The 24,850-nt window shown below is 45.2% G+C and overlaps 1 protein-coding gene across 2 annotated transcripts in view; it reads left to right on the plus strand.

Annotated features, from left to right (window-relative positions):
- GALM (galactose mutarotase) overlaps positions 1-20,178 on the plus strand; it is a 79,537-nt gene extending 59,359 nt beyond the window's left edge. The window contains exons 5-7 of one of the 2 annotated variants that reach the window (XM_053587721.1): positions 14,572-14,713; positions 16,791-16,965; positions 18,196-20,178. In XM_053587721.1, coding sequence (XP_053443696.1) covers positions 14,572-14,713; positions 16,791-16,965; positions 18,196-18,273 — 395 coding nt within the window. In that variant the 3' untranslated portion in view covers positions 18,274-20,178. Of the gene's footprint in view, positions 1-14,571; positions 14,714-16,790; positions 16,966-17,290; positions 17,609-18,195 lie in introns of those variants that run through there. The other variant, XM_053587722.1, reaches the window with a different exon arrangement.
- The last annotated feature ends 4,672 nt before the right edge of the window (positions 20,179-24,850 follow it).

Here is a 24,850-nt window from a genome sequence, read left to right on the forward strand (position 1 = left end):
TTTAAAAAGGAAAGAGAAACAACTAAGATAGACACAGCAGTGACCCCCAAAGCAATAGCTGCCCTCATTATTTTTGTCACAAGGGTCAGTGGACCTACAGTCCAGGAATGCCATGGTTGGAAGGAACCTTATGTTCTCCAGCCACCTGCCTGGCCAGTATTTGTATCCCAGATCTCTGGGCTCTGCCAATTTTCAAATGCCTCCTGGAAAAGGAGGATCCTTGCCATCCTGGGTCAGCATGTCAGAAGGGCCTTCCTAACCTTGAGCTGAAACCTGTCTACCTAGAGCTGACCCTCTCTTGACCTACTTCTGGGCCTTGGATCCCTACAGATCTGGCAGCTGTCATGTCCACTTAAGAGTCCTTTCTTCTGGAAAAACATGGCAAGTCCTTTGGCTATTTTTCTTTTGCCACGGTTTGGTCATTTTGGTCATTTCCCTCTAATCTTGCTCTGTGCATCTTCAGGCCTCTCCTCCCATGATGCCCACACTGCAAAAAGTAGCCCAAGACTGTCACCCCCTGTTACAGGCAGTCTTTATGTGACTCCTATTGCACTTGCTGCCAGCCTACATCCTTAAAGTCATTTTCACACATGCTGTGACTCAGCCACATCAGAGAGGCAAGAGAATTGCCTAAGCCCAAGAGTTTGCGGTTCCTGTGAGCTATGATACCATGGCACTCTACAAAGGGTGACAGAGTAAGACTCTGTCTCAAAAAAAGAAAAACAATAAGGAAATGGGACCTCACAAGATTATGTATTGTGTCCAGGGTTATAGTTACTATCTAAACCTTGTCAGTGACTTTTGGCTGGTTGAGTGGCTATGGTGGCTTGGTTTCTCGGTATAAGTGCAAGACTGTTCCTGTTATTCCTAAAGATCATCTTGGTACTTTATGCTTACTTCGCACTGTCTGTCGGGTTCCTGGTTCTGTCATTCCATGTGTATCTGCTTTCTAGCTTCATGCTGTCTGTCCTAGTTTGAGAAGAATGCCTTCTGTATCCTCATCTGTATCATCTGCATTTTACGAGGGTGTCCAACCTTTTTTCTTTTCTGCCATACATTAAGAGAATAAGAGTTGTCTTGGGGCACACATGCTTTTTGAGATATCTTTTTGCTGTCTCTTTTTGAGACAGCATAGATAAGCAAAACAGTCCTTAAATATCTGCATGCACAGGCTGGGAGCTGTGGCTCATGCCTGTAATCCTAGCTCTCTGGGAGGCTGATGCAGGTGTTTGAAACCAGCCTGAGCAAGAGCAAGACCCCTCTCTACTAAAAATAGAAAAAGTAGCCAGGTGTGGTGGTGCATGTCTATAGTCCCAGCTACTCAGAGTTATGATTCCTTGGCATTCTAGCCAGGGGCAATAGAGTGAGACTGTCTTTAAAAAAAAAAAAGGCCAGGCATGGTGGCTTACACCTGTAATCCTAGCACTCTAGGAGGCCGAGGCAGGTGGATTGCCTCAGCTTACAAGTTTGAGAACAGCCTGAGCAAGAGTGAGACCCCATCTCTAAAAAATAGCCAGCCATTGTGGTGGGCACCTGTAGTCCCAGCTACTTGGGAGGCTGAGGCAAGAGAATCACTTGAGCCTAAGAGTTAAAGTTTGCTGTGAGCTATCAGCCTAGAGCAACAGAGTAAGACTCTGTCAAAGAAAGAGGGGAGGGAAGGGAAAAAAGAAAGAAAAGAAAAGAAAAATAACCTACATGTGCCCTGCAAATTGAGCACCCACAAGGTCAGAGGCCACTTGGCAATTCCCTACAGATTCTGCTCACTGAAGCCCAGATGCTGTATGTCTCCTGAAGATCCCTGAGCCTCAGCTTCATAACCCACTCAGAGAAGACCAGGGGGTGGTCAGGCATGATATTTATATTTAGTTCCTGGTGAACATGTTTCCTTCTCCCTTTCAGATATCCATTCTAGAATCTTTCCCAAGATAGACAGCCACATTCAAATTTATTTGTGAAATCAGACTCTCCCTGGCAGAGCCAGATGCAAGTAACAATTGGAAGGCAGGATCCGCAGAACACACCTCCCAGAGAGGATAATGAGCAATTAATTTCAGCAGGCAGATTAAGGAAGCCATGCCTGAATTTCAAGGCTCCCTACCTCGTCCAGCAGGGCAAATGCAAGCCTTCTACATTCCATCTGAACCCGGGGAGGCTGAGCAGCCATTGTGATGCCAGCCTTTCCATAAAGCAGGAGGTTGGGGCAGCAGTCTTATCAGAAGGGGGGCTGGGGCTAGCCTCAAATTTACATTGAATGTTTTGGGGGGGCGATTGGCAAGGCGTGGGGCACTGATGATAGTTGTAGAGGCTAAATTCCTATGTAAAGCCATTTTGTGCCAACTGACCAGAAAGGCTGGGCTGATTTCTCCCTCTCACCTTTCATGGTTCTGTTATCTGACCTTGGGTGATTGATGTGATTTAGTGATTCTTGGTTATCCATCCTTTCCACAGTGTCTTCTAGGTTTCCTGTGAACCCAGACTGTGGGAGCCTTGTGAGTCTTGGAGGTGAGGAGGAGGCTGTGGGTCTGCCAAGAATCTGAGTGCCCTGGGGCTTCCACATTCAGTCACACCATTGTTCTGGAGCCTGCCTCAGCTGTGGCAAAGCAGTCAGGGGTAGTTCTTCACACCACCTGTGAAGACGTATGGAGGTCACTACGAAAGTTTTGAAACAGACTGAGATATGGTCCATTATCTCACTTCTTTTTTTTTTGAGACAGAGTCTTACTATGCCGCCCTCGATAGAGTGCAGTGGCGTCACAGCTCCCAGCAACCTCACACTCTTGGGCTTAAGAGATTCTCTTGCCTCCCAAGTAGCTGGGACTACAGGCACCTGCCACAATGCCCAGCTGTTATTTTGTTGTAGTTGTCATTGTTGTTTAGCTGGCCTGGGCTGGGTTCGAACACGCCACCCTTAGTGTATGTGGCTGGCGCCGTAACCACCGTGCTGCGGGCTCCAAGCCATTATCTCACTTCTAAGAAACACAGTTGACAGTGTCCTTTCTGATTCACCTGTGTGAGAAAGAAAAGAAAGGAAATCTGGCATAGACTTTCTAGAAAATTTGAGGGATAGGTGGGAAAGAAATTTTCTCCAATAATTTTTTCTCTCTGGGGAGAATTCAATTTCCCCATTTATAGAATGGAGCTTATATTGGCATCTTCCTGGTACACAACACACACACTCTTTCTCTCTTTTATGACACTCTCACACTCCCTTAGCAAAAGAATAGGTATTAATTATAGCATACATTTTTCATGCAAAAGGGATTTAAGCCAGGGATATATGACTGGGCTTCAGAGGTTCTAGGAACATTCTGTATGTGTGCATGCATTTTACTGGACGGAAAGCTTTTATAATATTCTCAAAGGCATTTATGACTCAAAAAATCATCTAAAAACCAAGCTGAGTGAGATGGCTCATACCTATAAGCCGAGGTGATGATCCTGTAAATCCCTGGAAGCCAGGAGTTCAAGACCAGCCTTGTAGTGAGGCCCCTGAATCTAACAACCAAAAGAATGCACAGTGGGGGCAGAAGGCTATCTTTCTTTTGCATGAAATTTCTTTCCCTCCCAACCCTCAAGTTTTCTAGAAAGTCTATGCCAGATTTCCTTTCTTTTTTCTCTAAATAATTTTTAATTGTTATTATAAATAGATGTGTTCGTGCTAAGGAGTATCTGGTGGGACTGGGGTTGAATTCCTGCGATGTGTGTTGGATTGTGTGAAGATGGGCTGGAAAGTGGATCTTTCAGGAGGGAAGGGTCTCAAAATGAATGAATGTGGAGAATCAATGACGTTCACAGGACCATTTGTTCCTCTTCTCAGGGAGTCAGGTACAAGTGCCAGTAGGCAGGAAAAAGAACTATTTCAGATCATGGAAAATTTAAAGCTTTGAATTAAAATTTACCCCAGATGAATTTTCTTGGTAGTCACTGTTTGATTAAGAGTTCCCAGGATTTAGGCTTTCAAATTGTATTCCATAGAATCCTTATTCTTGGCCGGCCATGGTGGCTCACCCCTGTAATCCTAGCACTCTGGGAGGCTGTGGTGGGTAGATTGCTTGAGCTCAGGAGTTTGAGATCAGCCTGAGCAAGTACAAGACCCTGTCTCTACTAAAAATAGAAAAATTGAGGCAAGAGGATTGCTTGAGCCCAAGAGTTGGAGGTTGCTGTGAGCTATGACGCCACAGCACTCTACCCAGGGCAACACCTTGAGACTCTTTGTCACACTCCCCTGCAGATTTTTTTTTTCAATCTGTCTCTTCTACTAGATTCTACGCCAGTGGTTCTCAACCTTCCTAATTATTTCGTTGGCAACAAGAATAATTTTATGGTTGGGGGTCACCACAACATGAGGAACTGTAGTAAAGGGTCACGGCATTAGGAAGGTTGAGAACCACTGTTAGGCTTTCTGAGGTCAGTTTAACGTCTGGTACATAGAAGATGCTCAAAAATTGGTGAACTAACAAATTTCTGTTTGTTCCCCATCTGAAAGCAATTACAAGAATTAGTGTTCTTTAGAACCATTTAGAGGCACTTCTGACAGTGTAGAAAACAGGGTTTTCTACACTGTTTCTACAAAACAGGGTTGGGGGAGTGAGGGGCATGAACCTCAAATCAGGACTTATCAAATCAATGCTAAGAACTGAAAACATCACCTCTTAGTGCACTAGCATTATGCTAGTGACCTACTGCCACATAACAAATTACTGCAAGACTTCATTTGTTAGCTCTCGTTTCTATTGCTCAGAAACACAGGGCAGGTCTTGTCTCTGCAAATGACGTCTAGGACCTCAGCTAAAAGATTAGAGAAGGGGCTACAATCATGTGAAGGCTCGTTCACTAACATATCTGGTAGTTGATGTTGGCTGTTGGTTGGGGACCTAGTCGGGGCTGTCAGCCAGGGCAGCCCACACATGGCCCCTCCGCATGACTCACAGCATGGTGGCTGGGCTCCGAGGGTGAATGTCTTAAGAGAGAGGGGGGTGGTGAGGCTGAAGCCACTTTGTATTTTATCACCTAGCCTCAGAGAGCACACCGTACCACTTGTGCCCCATTCTTTTGGTTAAGGCAGACACTAAAGTCCATTCAAGTTCAAGGGAGGAAACAGACTCCACTTCTTCATGAAGCACAGTCTGCATCACATTGTAAGAGCGTGTGGGATAGGATCTAGACTCATGTGGCCATCTTTGAAAAATGCAATCTGCCACAGCAGTCATGGGGAAAAGGGCGAATTCCTCATAATAGAATGTGTGTGTGAATCCCTTATGTGAGATAAGAGATGAGTCAAGACAGATGGATTTCATGAAGAAAGTGAGTTTTAACTTCACTTTCAGGGTGCAGGTAATTATAACTCTGTCAAGAATGCAAATAGAAAGAGGAAGATTTAATCTTTTAGGAAAAGATCTGGAATGTTAGAAAGTCCTGTTTCCAGGGTGGTGCCTGTGGCTCAGCGAGTAGGGCACGGCCCCCATATACCGAGGGTGGTGGGTTCAAACACAGCCCCAGCCAAAATGCAACAAAAAATAGCCGGGTGTTGTGGCGGGCACCTGTATTCCCAGCTACTCAAGAAGCTGAGGCAGGAGAATCGCCTAAGCCCAAGAGCTGGAGGTTGCTGGGTGCCTATAGTCCCAGCTACTCAGGCGGCTGAGGTAAGAGAATCAACTAAGCCCAAGAGCTGGAAGTTATGAGCTGTGATGCCACAGCACTCTACTGAGGGTGACAAAGTGAGACTCTGTCTCTAAAAAAGAAAAAAAAAAAAATAGAAAGTCCTGTTTCTAATGATCAGATCCACTTCATCTTATTACAAAAAAGGAGGCAGTCGCAGTCACCAGAGCGATGCCACGTGAACTGTCTTTGTGGAGGTTACCCTAGACCCAGTTACTTCCTCGTTCCAGGATCACTGTCCCTCCAGTACTACTCTTACAATTCTTCATTTTTTCTTTTTCCATATAGCTTTCTTTTTCCACTCAGCTTTCTGAGATCCTTCCTTCAATGATCTTGTCCTCTTCCCTTCTCAGCTGCTCACTCTGGTCACAGGGTCATACCTTTGACTTTGTCATTACCTGTCACTGTCGCCTTCCATCATCACTATTCAAGATGTCTATCTTTCAGCTCCAGTAATTCTTCAACACAAGACCCTAAAATCCTTTGGTCCTACGCCCCTTTCACTGGCCCTACATCTCCCCACCCTGACTTAGATCAAAGTCCTTCACAGGAATCACCCCTTTGCACGTGCTCTCAACTCTCCTGCCCCCTGCACCTCTTTGTGCGCTCCCAATAAAACCCAACCCACCCTCCACCCCTGCGACCATGCAGCTTCTGGTCTCTAAATGCACGGAAATAATCTCTATCAGGTCCTCAATGCTGCCTTGTAGTCAGGAACAACAGAAATGCTGCTCCGTGCTGCTCCTCTGCCCCATGGCGCTGAGTCTAAGTCTGGCATCTGCTATGCATTGTGACCGTACCTGACAGCACAGCAGCCAGACTTCAGGGAAGTAAGAAATTCTCTTTAGAAAACAGCACCTTCCTGCCTACACCCTGGTTATGTGTTGGCTTCAAAACTAAAGCCTGATGATGTGACATCCTCTCTGAGGGCACCCTTTCCATTTCCGCTTCATTTTCTGTACACTCAGCTTTGCTGAGAGCGCTAATTTGACATCCTTCTCTAATCTTAGAACCAAAGCACAAACTCTTATATGCAAATGAACCAAAGTTAAAAAAACTTGCATGTTCGTTTTCCACATTCTTAGTGAGAAGCAACAGTAATGCCTGAGGATTTGGGAGTGAAGGGGCCTGTGGCCAAGTTGGACAGAGTGAGGTAGAAAGTGCCTGAGGGGAGGCCTGGAGACTTTGACAGTGTGAAGATGTGTCACCTAAGCTAAGTCCCTTAGCTGCCTTGGTGTCAGACTCTTCATCGCAAAGTGAGGGAACTGGATGAGGTAATTCCTAAGGTCCTTTCTAGATCTTTTGTCTTTTGTTGCTTGCCTGTGTTTGTTCTGCCTCTTCTTTATTCATTCATCAGTTTTTCTTTCTTTTCTCTCTTTTTTTTTTTTTGAGACAGAGTCTCACTTTATTGCCCATGGTAGAGTGCTGTGGCATCACAGCTCACAGCAACCTCCAACTCCTGGGCTTAGGTGATTCTCTTGTCTCAGCCTCCCGAGTAGCTGGGACCATAGGCGCCTGCCACAATGCCTGGCTATTTTTTGTTGCAGTTTGGCTGGGGCCAGGTTTGAACCCTCCACCCTCGGTATATGGGGCCAGGTCCCTACTCACTGAGCCACAGGCAACGCCCCATTCATCAGTTTTTCAATTAAGTAAAGGCTCTGCTTCATGCTGGGGGGACAGAGAGAAATAGGGCACAATTCTTGCCTTTTAGGAACCCACATTCCTTATAGACAAAGAGCTTGATATATGTGAAAGTTGGTTATACGAATTGAGTCATTCTTGTCATACCTAGCTAACTCAGAGTGGATAGACAAGACAGAAAAAGCACTTGGGGCACACCGTGCCTCCTTCAGTTTTGAATCTTCTGCAAGGCCAGCTGCTGAAACAGCCTGCTGTAACTAACCTTAAGACCAGCTTTACCACATAACTGCTGAAACAGCTTGCTGTCACTGGAAGACTCGTTTTAACTACCACGGTCTTACCAATCAGAGTTTACCAGCTCCCAAAAGCGTCTCTAATGTCGATGAGCTTTCTTTCAAAATAATATGTAACATTTCTCTCTCTAATAAAACTTTCAACTTTCTCTTTGTTCTTTGGACATCCAGAGACCAGCTGGTCTGTTGTGTAAGCCCAAAATTGTAATTCTGTGATTCCCAAATAAAACACTCCATTTAGAGATTTGTCTTTATATTTTATTGTGACTTTGACCTTACCAGAACCATATGCCATAATGTGATAGGTTTTGAGAAAAGTCTGTTCCTAAGCATAATGGGAAGAACATAGAAAAGGGGATGATTTTAGCTATGGAGGTTAGAAGCCTTCTCAGAGGAAATTACATTAGAGAGTGTTCCTAGATGATCGTTGGGCTGTGCCAGAGTGTGGCGGGAGTGGCACGCACAGAAAGGGCCCAAATCCACATTTTCCATATACCTTCCCATTAAGTGCCTGAGAGAGCGTGTAAACACATGAGGCTGGAAAAGATAGATTAGAGCCACCTTCTCTCTTTTTTCCTTCTCATTTAGCAAAAACCTGATTTTAGAATTATTCCAAGTTTTTCATTTCAAGTCAGGGCTTCTCTGTCATCCTTGAAGTCTTCCCCTCTTCCAGCCTCTGCTCTGGTTACACATGCTGTCCTGATATTTGGCCATTTCATTTATGCCATCCTTCTGATGATGTTCAAGTATATCATTTATCAAATATTTCCATATATTTCCAAATAATAGCAGCTTCTTTTTACAGAGACAAAAACTGAAGCAAACATCAATTTGTAGATGGCTCAATGTCCAGGAAACATTCAATATGCCCTGTGTCTTTGTTTCATGAAAATTTCACGGCTTTCTTTGTTCCCTAAGGTCTTCTTCCTATAGTCATACTTTAATGGAAATTATTATTAAATATAACCAGTCTTGACTGATTTGGAACAGTCATATTAGGACGGTCGTAAGGGTTAGATTTTGAGTCAAGTATGGCTTTAAGGAAGAATTAAATATTGTGGACATCATGTAACATTAGAAAAGAAAGCATGTTACCACTCAGAATATGGTTGGTAAGATTAAAATCGTACTGAGCCCATGAGAATAGCTGCTTCTTTTTTCCAATCTAATTGTTTCTAAAGAATTATTGTTGCCTCTTAAGAAGTCTGTCTGGAGGGCAGCGCCTGTGGCTCAGTTGGTAAGGCGCTGGCCCCATATACCAAGGGTGGCGGGTTCAAACCCGGCCCCGGCTGAACTGCAACAAAAAAATAGCCGGGCGTTGTGGTGGGCGCCTGTAGTCCCAGCTGCTCGGGAGGCTGAGGCAAGAGAATCGCTTAAGCCCAGGAGTTGGAGATTGCTGTGAGCTGTGTGAGGCCACGGCACTCTACCGAGGGCCATAAAGTGAGACTCTGTCTCTACAAAAAAAAAAAAAAAGAAGTCTGTCTGGGGACGTGCTTTATCCACATAAACTTCACAGGACAAAAGCACTCAGGTAGGTCATTACCAGCCAGGATTTGGCCTTCACTTCAGAGACCCAAAAAATTCAACTATTAATTCTCCAGAACTGATCAAACAGATCAGTGTTTGAAGGATTGGTTGTAAAGCAGCCTCTTTCTGTTGTGTCTCTAGCACCATCTACTGGGAAACAAAAGTACCTTCATTTGACAAAGTGTCAGAAAATCAGGTAGCAAAGAGGAAGAAGAGGGGAGAAGCTCAGAGCAGATTTTGTCTAAGAAAAAGAGGTTTGAGTATGCTATACTAACTTGCTTAAATACCAGTGAGATGTAAGCACTAAAACAGAAATCTGAACTTTCTAAATTATCAGAAACATATTCATACACAAGTGAAAAGAGACTACATAGTAACAAAAATTTTAAGCAAAAACTGGAAGTCATAAACACAGAAAGCATACTATGAAGTATGACAGAACTAAGAACAATTACAACATATGTATACATGCTATATTAATGTCATTAAATGCCCGTATTAAAGCTCAAAGATCGAATCCCAAACCAAAACCTAACTGAATGCTGCCTACAAACCAAGTGACTCAGAAAGGTTGAAAATATAAGAAAGCAAAAGCAAATCAGTTGAGTACAAATGTACACGTAGATAGAATAAATAAGATTTGGGGCTCTGTGCCTGTAGCACAGTGATTATGGCGCCAACCACATACACTGAGGGTAGTGGATTTGACCCCGGCCCAGGCCAGCTAAACAATGACAACTGCAACAAAAAATAGCTGGGCGTTGTAGTGGGTGCCTGTAGTCCCAGCTACTTGGGAGGCTGAGGCAAGAGAAGTGCTTAAGCCCAACTGTTGGAGGTTGCTGTGAGCTGTGACACCACGGCACTCTACCCAGGGCAACATGGTGAGATTGTCTCAGAAAAAAAAAAAAAAAAAAAAGATTTGGTGTTCAATAGATTAGTGGGGTGACCACAGTTAACACTGATTATACATTTCAAAATAGCTAGAAGAGAATAATTCAAATGTTCCTAGCAGAAAGAAAAGATAAATATTTAAGGTAATGGATATCCCAATTACACTGATTTGATTATATGAATGTGTCAAATTATCACACGTACCTTGAAATTATGTACATCTAGTATGTATCAATATAAGAATTCTTAATAAAAATTAAATTTGAAAAAAAGCAAACCAGGAAAATGCAAGCCAAAGTAGTCTTTGATCTTTTTTTTTTTGAGACAGAGCCTTAAACTGTTGCCCTGGGTAGAGTGCGGTGGCATAACAGCTCACAGCAATCTCTAACTTCTGGGCTCAAGTGATTCTCCTGCCTCCACCTCCCAAGTACTACAGGTGCCTGCCACAATGCCCAGCTATTTTTTGGTTGTAGCCGTCATTGTTGTTTGGGAGGCCCGGGCTAGATTCAAACCCGCCAGCTCAGGTATATGTGGCTGGCGCTGAGCCACTAGTATTACATTTAAAAAATAATAATAAAAGAGGCACATGAGAATAATACAGATGATGTGGGTGTTTTTCTGGGAAAATATAAATTTGCAGGCGGCACCAATGGCTCAGTGGGTGGGGCACCAGCTCCATATACCGAGGGTGGTGGGTTCAAACCCAGCCCCAGCCAAACTGCAACAAAAAAATAGTCAGGCATTGTGGCGGGCACCTGTAGTCCCAGCTATACGGGAGGCTGAGTCAAGGGAATCTCCTAAGGCCAGGAGTTGGAGGTTGCTGTGAGCTGTGTGACGCCACGGCCCTCTACTGTGGGTGATAAAGTGAAACTCTGTCTCTACAAAAAAAATTAAATTAATTTGCAATTCCTTCAAAAGGAATTTTAAGTAGAAAAATTATCTTAGCAAAAATAGAAACAGGAGTGCATATAGAGTTGTCTAATAAAATACCCAGGGATAGGGCAGCACCTGTGGGTCAGGGAGTAGGGCACCAGCTCCATATACTGAGGGTGGCGAGTTTGAACCTGGCCCCAGCCAAAACTGCAACAACAACAACAATAAAAATACCTAGGAATAAATTTAGAAACAACATCTAAGATATACTGAATGGGGCTCGGCACCTGTGGCTCAAGTGGCTAAGGCGCCAGCCATATACACCTGAGCTGGCGGGTTCAAATTCAGCCTGGGCCCACCAAACAACAATGACGGTTGCAACCAAAAAATAGCTGGGCATTGTGGTGGGCACCTGTAGTCCCAGCTACTTAGGAGGCTGAGGCAGGAGAATCGCTTGAGCCCAGGAGTTGGAGGTTGCTGTGAGCTGTGATGCCATTGCACTCTACCCAAGGCAACAGCTTGAGGCTCTATCTCAAAAAAAGAAAAAAAGATACATTGAATGAAAATACCAAGGCAGGATGGGCGGCACCTGTGGCTCAGTGGGTAGGGTGCTGGGCCCATATACGGGTTTGAACCCGGCCCCGGCCAAACTGCAACAAAAGAATAGCTGGGCACTGTGGCAGGTGTCTGTAGTCCCAGCTACTCGGGAGGCTGAGGCAAGAGAATCGCCTAAGCCCAGGAGTTGGAGGTTGCTGTGAGCTGTGATGTCACTGCACTTTACTGAGGGAGACAAAGTGACACTATGTCTCTTAAAAAAATAATAATAATACCAAGGCAGGGACAGGCTGCTAAATTTGTGCGTGGGTGAGTATACATTTTGATCCTCAGATACCTTTGTAGTATCTTTGGAAGGTACTTGAGAAACCAACATGTTGGCTGCTTCTGTTGAAGGCAACTGCATATGTGGGGAACCAAGATGAGGGAAATTCTTTCTTTTTAATTTTTTTTTTTTTTTTTGTAGAGACAGAGTCTCACTGTACCGCCCTCGGGTAGAGTGCTGTGGCATTACACGGCTCACAGCAACCTCTAACTCCTGGGCTTACGCGATTCTCTTGCCGCCTCGCGAGCAGCTGGAACTACAGGCGTCCGCCACGACAGCCAGCTATTTTTTTGTTGCAGTTTGGCTGGGGCTGGGTTTGAACCCACCACTTTTGGCATATGGGGCCGGCGCCCTACTCACTGAGCCACAGGCGCTGCCCGGGAAATTCTTTCTTATATAGTATTCTGTACTGTTTCATATGTTATCATTTAAATTGATTGCGTATGCAAATAAATATTACCTGTCCAAAACAGTTTATTTTTTTTTATCTTTTTTTTTCTTTAAAATGGTTTTTTTTTTTTTTTTGTGGTTTTTGGCCAGGGCTGGGTTTGAACCCACCACCTCCGGCATATGGGACCGGCGCCCTACTCCTTGAGCCACAGGCACCGCCCTAAAATGGTTTTTTTTTTTAAAAGAAGAACCTGGGCAGAGCAGTTCGTGTGGCTCAGTGGATAGGGCGCCGGCCCCATATACTGAGGGTGGAGGGTTCAAACCCAGCCCCAGCCAAACTGCAACAAAAAAATTGCCGTATGTTGTGGCGGGTGCCTGTAGTCCCAGCTACTCGGAAGGCTGAGGCAAGAGAATAGCCTAAGCCCAGGAGTTGGAGGTTGCTCTGAGCTGTGTGACATCAGGGTACTCTACCTACAGTGATAAAGTGAGACTCTGTCTCTACAAAAAAAAACAACAGGGCAAAGGAAATAATAGATGTTTTATAAGGACATTTTCAAAAAGAATGTTACTTAATTTTTCCTAAAGCTGGGGCTAGTTAAAAGAGCAAGGATTTTTTTCATGTCTGCTTCCTAAATTCCCCTGGTTGAACAGTGTATACCCAGACACCAGAGGGTCTGGCCTGGGCCTCATTGTTTCTCTTGGATGTTTTGTCTTTTTTTTTTTGTAGAGACAGAGTTTCACTTTATCGCCCTCGGCAGAGTGCCGTGGCATCACACAGCTCACAGCAACCTCCAACTCCTGGGCTTAAGCGATTCTCTTGTCTCAGCCTCCCGAGTAGCTGGGACTATAGGCACCTGCCAGAACACCCAGCTATTCTTTAGAGACAGGGTCTTGCTCTCGCTCAGGCTGGTCTTGAACTCCTGAACTCAGGCAATCCACCTGCCTCAGCCTCCCAGAGTGCTAGGATTACAGGCATTAGCAACTGCACCCAGCCTTGTCTAGGCTTTAACTGACCTAAATCCAAAGTACTTCCCTGTTTGAACTAGTATCCAGAGAAGAATAGAACTGAAAGTTAGGAAGATAATAAAAGGTGATAAAGCAAAGTGGCTCTGTTTCCTGAAGAATATAAAACTAATAGCCGCTGGCAAATGTGTGGAGAGGATTGTCTTGGGATAGTATCACTTCCTTGAGTCTCTAGTTGAAATGACTCACAAAATCATCTCAATTCCTCATTTTCACCCTCAAAGCCCTGCTTACTTGTTTAGTGGTTTAGTAGAACAGAAGATATGGCAAACAATATTTTTATGTATTTCACCAACTCTAAGATGCCACCAGTTACAAGGTTTACCATTATTTTACATACCATAAGAAAGAAAAACCTCTGCCAATTAAATCATGACATGATTTCAGAGATTTTAAAATATGAACATGTGTGTCTTATAGTATACTGATAAAATTATACAATTGAGTATATTGACATTATGTTATTATTTAATATCAAGTTATGTGTGCCTCAGTTTCCTGTTCTTTTACATGAACGGTTTGGACCAGATGAATTCTAAGAACCTTCTGGTCCTGACACCCTGGAAAGGGTTGTTCTTAACTAGGCATTGGTTATGTGGTGACCACCAGGCCAGGAGTTCAGTCCAGATTGCTTTTATGTTTTGTCCTTCAAGAGTTGAGGGTCCCCACACTGCAATGTCCCAACTACCACATCACCATGAAGAGGCTCCAGGATAGCCCACCTTGATAAGACCAAATATACTGCACTTGAAGCTTGAGGAATCTAGTCTATATACAAGAAAGAGGCAGTGTTTGCCAGATTCTGATTCTTCCAGGAATCGCTCCTGGAAACCCAAAGCCTTCCTTCCAAGTATTCAATCTCAGTTGGCACACAGTGGCATGATCCTCCATCCCAGGTTGCCCTGGACTGTCCCAGTTAACTCCTTTGGTCTGGTGTTCTAATGCTGCAGTTTGAGTGTTTCTACAGGCTGATAGGGGAAGTAATTGGTGGTTGCCAATGTTCCTTTACCTAACAATGGCCTCATATTGTTTAAGAATCACTAATCTCAGGACTCTTAGTGTCTTAGGTTAGCCATGGAGGCTGCTAATCCTGGTAATGAGTTTGGTGGTATTTCAACACTGAAGCAAGAAATGTCAGTAAGGTGATTGAGTGATTAGGATGAGGTCACCTAGTGGAAATTAGGTATGACTTTCACACTTGAATGACTCTGAATGCTTGCATATTCTAATTAAGGCAATCTAACAATTCCTTTACTGCCTTAGGATCCAGTCTCCTATCCCTTTTACAAACAAAAGTGAAGGCTGGGAGGGTCGAACCAGTGGGTCGTTAGGATGCTATATATAAAGATTTGATTTGGGTATTTATCAGGTTTGTTTTTTTCCTCTTCCCACCAGGAGAAGTTGCTCCAGTGCAAGGAACTGCGTTCGACCTGAGAAAGCCAGTGGAGCTTGGAAAACACCTGCAGGCCTTCCACCTCAATGGTTTTGACCACAATTTCTGTCTGAAGAGATCTAAAGAAAAGCATTTTTGTGCAAGGTCTGGTATTTTTCACTTCCTGCCTCTGTAGAGAAGAGACACCAACTCCCATTTGAGTTTTTTCTTTGGCCAGATTAGTAGCATTTGCTAAGGCACAGGCACCAAGTACCACATTCTATGCTGTGTTGGCAAAACTGGTCTTAAACTCCTGGGCTCAAGGGAGCCTCTCATGCTGGGATGACAGATGCACGTCATAACGTGTAACCTTTGCCTGTTCTTTAAGGCCCATTTTCCTTTAGACGCCCTAATTCTTCTTGGAGGAAGGAAGCCCCCTCTGCCTTCATTGTGTTTCCAGGGCCCTTTGTACATTTCTCAATTTGTGATTTATGTCCTGCCGCTCCCATGGCAAGTTGGAGGCTGAGCTTTTCTTGCAGCACTCAGCACCTTCAGCCTTGTTTGATAGACATGTGTGCATGCTCTCCCCTTCTCACTGGATTGCCAATTTCCCTGCCTCTACCTGGGCACCTAATGTCATGCTGGGCACTAACAAATGGTCAGTAAATGGCTGTAGAATGAATGGATTTTTTTTTTTTTTTTTTTTGAGACAGAGCCTCAAGCTATCGCCCTGGGTAGAGTGCTGTGGCGTCACAGCTCATAGCAACCTCCAGCTCCTGGGCTCAAGTGATTCCCTTGCCTCTGCCTCCCAAGTAGCTGGGACCACAGGTGCCCACCACAACACCCGGCTATTTTTTGGTTGCAGCCGTCATTGTTGTTTGGCGGGCCCGGGCTGGATTCGAACCGCCAGCTCAGGTGTATATGACTGGCACCTTGGCCACTTGAGCCACAGGTGCTGAGCCATGAATTTTTTTTTTTTTTTTTTTTTGAGACAGAGTCTCAAGCTGTCGCCCTAGATAAGAGTGCCATGTTGTCATAGCTCACAGCAACCTCCAACTCTTGGGCTCAAGAGATCCTCTTGCCTCAGTTTTTCTATTTTTAGTAGAGACAGAGTCTCAATTTTTGCTCAGGCTGGTCTCAAACCCGTGAGCTCAAGCAATCCACCTGCCTCGGACTCCCAGAGAGCTAAGAGTACAGACGTGAGCCACCGCACCCAGCCCAAAACAGAATGAATGGGTTTTAAATGAAGCAGAGAAAATGGTTCGACCCCTAATAGAGCCTTCAAGTAGAATTCCAAAACCCTTCTCTGTCTTGGAACCCCAGCACCAAGGCTCCGGTGTTGTTCCTCTCCCTGCTGCCTCCACCCAAGGAAGCCCTCCTGCCTTCTCCCACTTAACCAAATTCTGGCCTTCCTCCCCGCAAGCCTTTTTCCTTGAACCTTGCAGTTGATTACATGGTAAGGATGTTTTAATATTTTGTGCATGTGTTGCCTCTTAGTGAGACAGTAAGATCCAGCAGAGATTTTCCATCATGCTCTTTCTCTCTCCTCCTCCTTACATCTTGTCCCTGTTCAGTGGTCTGATTCTCACCTCAAAGCTTCCTCCCAGGCCGGCATGGTGGCTCAGCCTATAATCCTGGCACTCAAGAAGGCTGAGGTGGGAGACTGGCTTGAGCTCAGGAGTCAAAGACCAGCCTGAGCAAAATGAGATCCCATCTCTACTAAAAATAGAAAAATTAGCTGGGCATTGTGGCAGGTACCTATAATCCCAGCTACTCAGGGGGCTGAGGCAGGAGGATTGCTTAAGCCCAGGAGTTTGAGTTGCTGTGAGGTAGGCTGATGCCATGGCACTGTAGCCTGGGCAATAGAGTAAGACTCTGTTTCCAAAAAAGGCAAGGCTCAGTGCCTATAGCTCAGTTAGTAGGGCGCCAGCAACATACACCAAAGCTGGCGGATTTGAGCCCAGCCCTGGGGCCTGCTAAATAACAATGACAACTGCAACAAAAAAAAGCCAGGCGTTGTGGTAGACACCTGTAGTCCCAGTTACTCGGGATGCTGAGGCAAGAGTATCACTTAAGCCCAAGAGTTTGAGGTTGCTACAAGCTGTGACACCACAGTACTCTACCGAGGGTGATAGCTTGAGACTGTCTCAAAAAAAAAAAAGCAAAATGTTTCCTCCCAGCTTCTGCTCCTCCCTACCTACTTTTCTGCCTGGACTCACATGTGTTTTGTCTTTGTCCCCAGAGTGTATCATGCTGGAAGCGGGCGAGTGTTAGAAGTGTACACCACCCAGCCCGGGGTCCAGTTTTACACGGGCAACTTCCTGGATGGCACACTGAAGGGCAAGGGTGGAGCCATCTATCCCAAGCACTCAGGGTTCTGCCTGGAGACCCAGAACTGGCCGAATGCAGTCAACCAGGTAAAGCCACAAGCTGACTTGTCAGACTGGTGTTGTCAAGGTCACGTATGATGGAGGTCATGACACTCAGGTCACTTATGATTCAAAAGTCCATGTTTGTTCTCTTCTCCAAGTCATGATAAACACAGAAAACCCATAGTCAAGCTTCTGGCATGACCATTTACATGCCAATAACTTTTTTTTTAGAAAAAAGCTCAAATTGCGCACCTGTAAGGCCTTTAATGTTTCTCCTTATCAAAACCTTCTCATTTTTTGCACCCACACTTTTAAGCTGATCCTCTATATTTTTTCTTCCTATTTTTTCCCTTATAACTTTCTTTTCTAGCTATTACCTAGAACAATGTCCCTAAAAGTGCCAGCTGCCAGTCCATGATGAGCTCACAGCTTGCACCAGAATGTAAATCAACACGCTGCCAGCCATGTAATCCTGGAACTATGGAAGGCTGAAGTAGGTGGGCTGCTTGAGCTCAGGACTTGGAGACCAGCCTGACCAAGAGTAAAACACCGTCTCTACTAAAATAGAAAAATCAGCTGGGCATTGTGGCAGGTGCCTGAAGTCCCAGCTACTTGGGAAGCTGAGGTAAACAGATGGCTCGCACCCAGGAGTTTGGGGTTGTTGTGAGCTATGATGCCAGGGCACTCTACCCAGGGCTACAGAGTGACACTGTCTCAAAATTTAAAAAAAAATAAAAATAAAAATAACTTTCTCAAAAAGAAAAACAAAAAACCATGCTACTTCCTTCATCAAGCCCTCACCCCCACTCCCCCTTTTTTTTTGAGATAGAGTCTCTCTTTGTTGCCGTTGGTAGAGTGCTATGGTGTCACAGCTCACAGCAACCTCAAACTCTTGGGCTTAAGCGATTCTCTTGCCTCAGTCTCCCAAGTAGCTGGGACTACAGGTGCCCACCACAATGCCTGTCTATTTTTAGAGACAGGGTCTTGCTCTTGTTCAGGCCAGTCTCAAAGTTGTGAGCTCAGGCAATCCACCTGCCTTGGCCTCCCAGAGTGCTAGGATTATAGGTGTGAGCAACTGTGCCTGGCCTAAGCACATCTTACTTTGATGTGTGCTCAGTGGTATAGTTTTTCATTGTAGCTCAAGTTCTTTATCTCACTTCAAACCCATATTAAACATGGCACCAGCCTAGACACCAGTGCAGAAGCACACCTGGAATGGGAGATGGTGAAGTCTGGGCCAGCAGGGTGTAACCCGTGTTGTTTTCTCCTTCATAGCCCCACTTCCCTGGTGTGCTCCTGAGGCCTGGTGAAGAGTACAACCACACCACCTGGTTCAAATTTTTGGTGGCTTGAGGAAGTGTGAAGATATGACCTGATGCAGCACTGGCCTCACAGCCTATCTCTTGTCCAGAGATGAGGTGAAGATTTAGAAGCTTTGCAAGTGATCCTATAGATTAGAATCATGCAAATGGTAGTTGTCAGTCTGAATGATGATTTCCTTTCCCAGTGACTGGCTCCAGGCTGTCTAATGTCTCTGTTCTCTGTTCAGTTCAGAGGGCATGTGAACCCAACCACCAACGTCAACTAAGCTCTGACTCTAGCCCAGCAATGGTGCCGGGGACTCTCATGCTACTGGTAGCTCCATCTATCCACCCTGCCTTTGTCAACTTTCCACTTTTCCTTTCTTTGATACTACCCTCATAGATTTTCTATTTTATTCTTCTCTCTCTCAAACCACCATACTCTTGTGTAGTGCTACGGAGTTTTCAGTGGTCCTATGAGCACTATAGACAGACCTCCCTGTCTCTAAGGTAGTACGTGATTGATAAATGAGGAAGCTAAGGCCTAAAAAGGCTGAAGGACCCACCACAAGGTAGTAAGTAAAAACTTCAGCCAGGCCAGATGCAGTGGTTCACACCTTGTACGTGCTAGCACTCTGGGAGGCCGAGACAGGATCCCTTGAGCTCGAGAGTTTGACACCAGCACAGCAAGAGTGAGACCCCCCTCTACACTAAAAAGAGAAAAATTAGGGCTGCGCCTGTGGCTCACTGAGTAGGTGCCAACCCCATATATTGAGAGTAGTGGGTTCAAACCCAGCCCCAGCCAAACAACAACAACAAAAAAATAATAGCCGGGTGTTGTGGCAGGCACCTGTAGTCCCAGCTACTTGGGAGGCTGAGGCAAGACAATCGTCTAAGCCCAGGAGTTGGAGGTTGCTGTGAGCTGTGTGATGCCACAGCACTCTACCAAGGGCGAAAAAGTGAGACTCTGTCTCTACAAAAAAAAAAAATAATAAAAATAAAAATAGAAAAATCAGCTAGGTGTCATGGCAGGCACCTGTAGTTCCAGCTACTCAGGAAGCTGAGGCAGGAGGATCAGATGAACCCAGGAGTTTGAGGTTACTGTGAGCTAGCTAGGTTACTGTTGATGACATGGCACTCTAGCCTGGGCAACAGAGTGAGACTTAAAAAAAAAAAAAATGTAGGCTCGGTGCCCATAGCACAGTGGTTACAGTAGTGCTAGCCACACTCACCAAAGTTGGCGGATTTGAACCCAGCCTGGGCCAGTTAACCAACAATGACAACTGCAACAAAAAACAGCCGGGCGTTGTGGTAGGTGCCTATAGTCCCAGCTACTTGGGAGGCTGAGGCAAGAGAATCGCTTGAGCCCAAGAGTTTGAGGTTGCTGTGAGCTGGGACACCATGGCACTCTACCGAGGGTAACATACTGAAACTCTGTCCCAAAAAAAAAATTGTTTTTAGCCAAGACTTGAGTCCAAGTCATGAATACTCAAGTCCCCTTCTTTGCCTTTACCTCAGTCAGCTAGAGTATTCCCAACGTCATGAGGGGGTGAGGGGGTGCCAAGCAGAGTCTGAACCTTGCTCTGTTAGATCTAGTCTTGAATCTCATATTCACTTTTATAGGAAGCATTAGGTAGAGTCAAACTGTCTTTTAGTCTTAGAGCTGGTATGACAAAGTGAAGACCAAAGCATCCAAAAGGAATCTGACATTTAAATTCTCTGCCTTTGGGGTTAACTGAGAAAGCCCAGCCAAGGCATAACAAGGCAGGCTTGGGAGGACACAGGTCAGGAGCTATGTTAGTGCAAGGAGACTGAGCAGAGTTCATGTAGGGTGGACCAGCCTGAGGCTCTTCTTTTCCTGGAGAATCAAATCATCAGTGATGCATTAAATTAAAGAAATATATTTCATACTAGCATATGCTACAGACGTGAAATAAAACCAAAATCTGCCTCTTCAGAAGACTCCAGTTCCTTCATACATCTTTAAGTCTACCACACATGTACCTTTGGGAAGTGGACTAAGTGCATGCTCTGTTCTGGATTCTACTTGCTCTCCAACAGGTTCCCTAGAAGAAATTTTCCTAGACATGAGCTACCTAACCGGCAGCCTACTGACATTTCCGTACTGCCTTTTTCTTTGCCACCAATACTAAACCAAAGATTTTGTTTATTTGTAAATTCACTGAGTCCCTACTGTGGACACAGTCCTCTGCTGGGTCTTTTAAGTGAGTCAAGAGGTAATTTAAGGCTGGGTGCAGTGGCTCACACTTATGATCCTAGCACTTTGGGAGGCTGAGGCAGGTGGACTGCTTGAGCCCAGGAATTTGAAGTTGTAGTGAACTGTGATACCATTGCACTCTAGCCCAGGCAAAAGACCAGCGCCGTCTTCCAAAAAAAAAAAAAAAAAGGTAATGCATAATGCTGTACTCTTCGCTGGGCTGGGCTGCCCATCGGGTGGTATTCTCAGCTGTCTCCTCCCTGGTGAGTAAGAGGCTGTCTGCAGGTCTCTCCATTCCAAAATTACCTATGTTACATTAGTCAAGAGGCTTCAGAGAGGAATTGCTAAGCTGACTGCAACTCATCTACCAGTTTAATTGTTCAACACAAAGTTATCATATTCCAGGGGCCAGCGATCATTTAGAAAAAAAGAAGAGAAATAATATTTTCTTATTCACAAGTGTATGGTCCCCTGGTTCCTCTTTACTTTATGACTGAAAATCACAGAATGTCTTGACCACTCTGTAACCCAGCCAACTGTAAGCTTTTCCCAGCAGGCTGGAACCCAAGCTGGGGCCTGAACATTCCCAGGTGCTGATTAAAGGTATGTAGGTTGTTGCCCAAAGCACCGCAATAAACTGTCCTCAGCCTTGAGCCAAATTCCTTAAACTCTCATATAAACTCCACACTCTAACCCCCTTGCTGCAAACATTCCTGGGTAGAACACACCTTTTTTCTTTTTCTTTTCTTTTCTTTTTTTTTAATGAGAGTCTCACACTGTCCCCCTGGATAGACTGCCGTGGCGTCACAGCTCACAGTAACCTCCAACTCTTGGGCTTAAGTGATTCTCTTGTCTCAGCCTCCCAAGTAGCTGGGACTACAGGCACCTGCCACAACACCTGGCTATTTTTTAGTTGTAGTTGTCATTGTTGTTTTGGCAAGCTCAAATTCGAACCTGCCAGCTCAGGTGTATGTGGCTGGCACCCTAGCTACTGAGCTACAAGCACCGAACCGAACACACCTTTTATCTTGCTGCACATCACAAGGATGCTGCAGCACTCTGCAAGTTCCCCTGTTAAGTGCTTTGCACTCATCACCCTCAAGTTAGTGCTTCTTTCTCTAGAATCTCAACCAACACCATCACAGGACGGAATATGGTCCTTATGGGAACTCCCCCGGCACTGCTTTTGGGGTGATTTCAGCTGTTGGTTCAGCAGGACCAAACAACAAGGAAACATAACAATTACTGAATTCATTGTCAGTGTAATAGCGTCTAGTTTTGAGAATACATTTAAGAGCCAAATACCTTGTTTTCTGTATTCTAAAAGTGAGTTGTTTTTATCATAAGCCAAGTCCACAGTAGCCCAAGTAAGGAGATTCACCTAAGGGGCAGCTGAAATAAATTACTGCTCTTTTAATTATGTTTATAAAAGAAAGCACAAAGTAAATCTGAGGAAGGTAAAATATTAGAGCATTTCATTTTGGGCGGCAGCAACCAATCTATCCTTTTTTTGTGACACACACACGAGAACTTTGCTTGAGAAAATACCTCTGTAATTATGAGACACATGGAGTAGTACAGCATGTGAGCATAATTATGGGATCTTATAAAATCACTGAAGGCCGGGCGGCGCCTGTGGCTCAGTCGGTAAGGCGCCGGCCCCATATACCGAGGGTGGTGGGTTCAAACCCGGCCCCGGCCAAACTGCAACCAAAAAATAGCCGGGCGTTGTGGCGGGCGCCTGTAGTCCCAGCGACTCGGGAGGCTGAGGCAAGAGAATCGCTTAAGCCCAGGAGTTGGAGGTTGCTGTGAGCCGTGTGACGCCACGGCACTCTACCAAGGGCCATAAAGTGAGACTCTGTCTCTACAAAAAAATAAAAAAAAAAAAATCACTGAAGGCCTTAGCAAGAAATAAAATTTTACAAGGTAAGACGTAATATTAAGATTCTCGCACAAGCATTGCTATAAAGACTATAATGTCATGCTGTGGGGGCTGAACTCTTGTGACTATTAGGTGACCAATGACAGTCAAAGCTGGGAATACTAAAGGAAGTTTAGTGTCAATAATTAAGTGGTAGCTTATGAAAAGCAGAACATGAAAAAAAACAGTAGTACTAGCAGAGGGCGGGAGGGACACACAGCATATGCCTGGTCCCTGGCCAGTTCCCGGTATCACTCTTAACCATTTTAAACAATTGGATCACCAGTTGGCAAGGGGGCTATTTGGATAGTTTGGACAGGAGTGAAATCCTTTTCCAATTAAGGCATTTATCTTCCCTCCTAAGTTCTGATTTCTCCAATGCCATTACGCAGATCATAATTAAAGTCTCAGATGCTTTGGGCAGCACTTCCAGCTGGACTCAAGCACGAAAGTCAGCAAAACCTCTCCTCACAAAGGGAATTGTAATGCTGAAATAAATGGACAAAACCGTAATTTTGGTGCTCTGGAAACTGAACACATACAACATTCCAATCTGAGACATGTCTATGTCTGAAAAACTACCAACCTTTGGTAGGAACAATGGAAATCTGTAGCGTTCTTGCTGAGGATGTTCCATTCTCCTCACTCCTCCAAACTCAGTCTCTGTGAAGGTTCTGCTGGGGCCAAGACAGAACATGAGGACAAAGGCTCGGCACCTACAGCTCAGTGGGTAGGGCGCTAGCCTCATACACCGAAGCTGGCAGGTTCAAACCCAGCCCAGGCCTACCAAACAATGACAACTACAACCAAAAAATAGCTGGACATTGTGGCAGGCACCTATAGTCCCAGCTATTTGGGAAGCTGAGGCAAGAGAATCGCTTAAGCCCAAGAGTTGGAGGTTGCTGTGAGCTGTTGTGACAGTACTCTACCAAGGGCGACATAATGAGACTGTCTAAAAAACAACATGAGGACAAGCAAATTGCTGTGGTGGGGTGGAGGAGTCACTTTATTTGGAATGGCAAGTGACAGCCATGCCCAAGAGCATCATCAACATAAGTGATGATCTTGGTGGTGTGTGAGCAGGGAGGGCCTACAGCTCTGCTAGGCTGAGGTCACAGAGCAGCAGAGTTTTGGCTGATTGGAGGCTGCAAACACATACCAGAGACCAGAGAGAGTCCAAGCTGTTCACATGGTCCTGGCCAACTCAGAACAGACTTATGGAAAATAAGACAGTGGCAAATATAAACTCAACCATATCAATAATTCAATGTAGATGGTTTAAATACTCCAAAAGGAAGTTTTTAAACAATTTAAAAGCATGGGTACAACAACCATATGCAGTCTACTGAAACTTACCTTCCAAGACATGAGTTGCAAGTAAATTGATGGAGAAGATACACCATAAAAACAGTAATCGTAAGAGAGCTGGATTGGTTATACTAATAGCAGACAAAATAGACTTTCAATAATATTGCTAGACTGCTGGTTGTGGTGGCTCACGCCTCTAATCTTAACACTCTGGAAGGCCAACGTGGGTGGATTTCTTGAGTTCAGGAATTCGAGACTAACCTGAGCAAAAGCCAGACCCTGTCTCTGGCTATTGTGGCAGGCACCTGTAGTCCCAGCTACTCAGCAAGTTGCGGCAAGAGAATCACTTGAGCCCTAGAGTTTGAGGTTGCTGTGACTCTAGGCACTCTATAGAGTGACAAAGTGACTCAACACATTGGCAAAATACAACAATTATAAATTTATGTACATACCTAATAATATAGCCTCAGTTACTCTGAAGCAGTCATTGTGGCCAGAGGCCATACCTGGAGTGGCATTAGTGTTGGGCATGCCCAATAGTTCTGGCAAATACTGCTTCAAATTTCCTAAATAGAATTTAGATTTTTTAGGTGTATGTTTCTTTTTTTTGTTTTTTTGTAGAGACAGAGTCTCACTGTACAGCCCTCAGGTAGAGTGCCGTGGCGTCACACTGCTCACAGCAACCTCCAACTCTTGGGCTTACGCGATTCTCTTGCCTCAGCCTCCCGAGCAGCTGGGACTACAGGCGTGCACCACAACGCCCGGCTATTTTTCTGTTGCATGGCCAGGGCTGGGTCCGAACCCACCACCCTCGGCATATGGGGCCGGCGCCCTACTCACTGAGCCACAGGCGCCACCGGTACATGTTTCTTTTTCTTTTTTTTTTTTTTTGTAGAGACAGAGTCTCACTGTACCGCCCTCGGTAGAGTGCCGTGGCGTCACACGGCTCACAGCAACCTCTAACTCTTGGGCTTACGCGATTCTCTTGCCTCAGCCTCCCGAGCAGCTGGGACTACAGGCACCCGCCACAACGCCCGGCTATTTTTTGTTGCAGTTTGGCCGGGGCTGGGTTTGAACCCACCACCCTCGGCATATGGGGCTGGCGCCCTACTCACTGAGCCACAGAGCCTCAAGCTGTCACCCTGGGTAGAGTGCTGTGACATCACAGCTCACAGCAACCTC

Source organism: Nycticebus coucang, chromosome 4, assembly GCF_027406575.1.
Source record: "Nycticebus coucang isolate mNycCou1 chromosome 4, mNycCou1.pri, whole genome shotgun sequence".
NCBI lineage: Eukaryota > Metazoa > Chordata > Mammalia > Primates > Lorisidae > Nycticebus > Nycticebus coucang.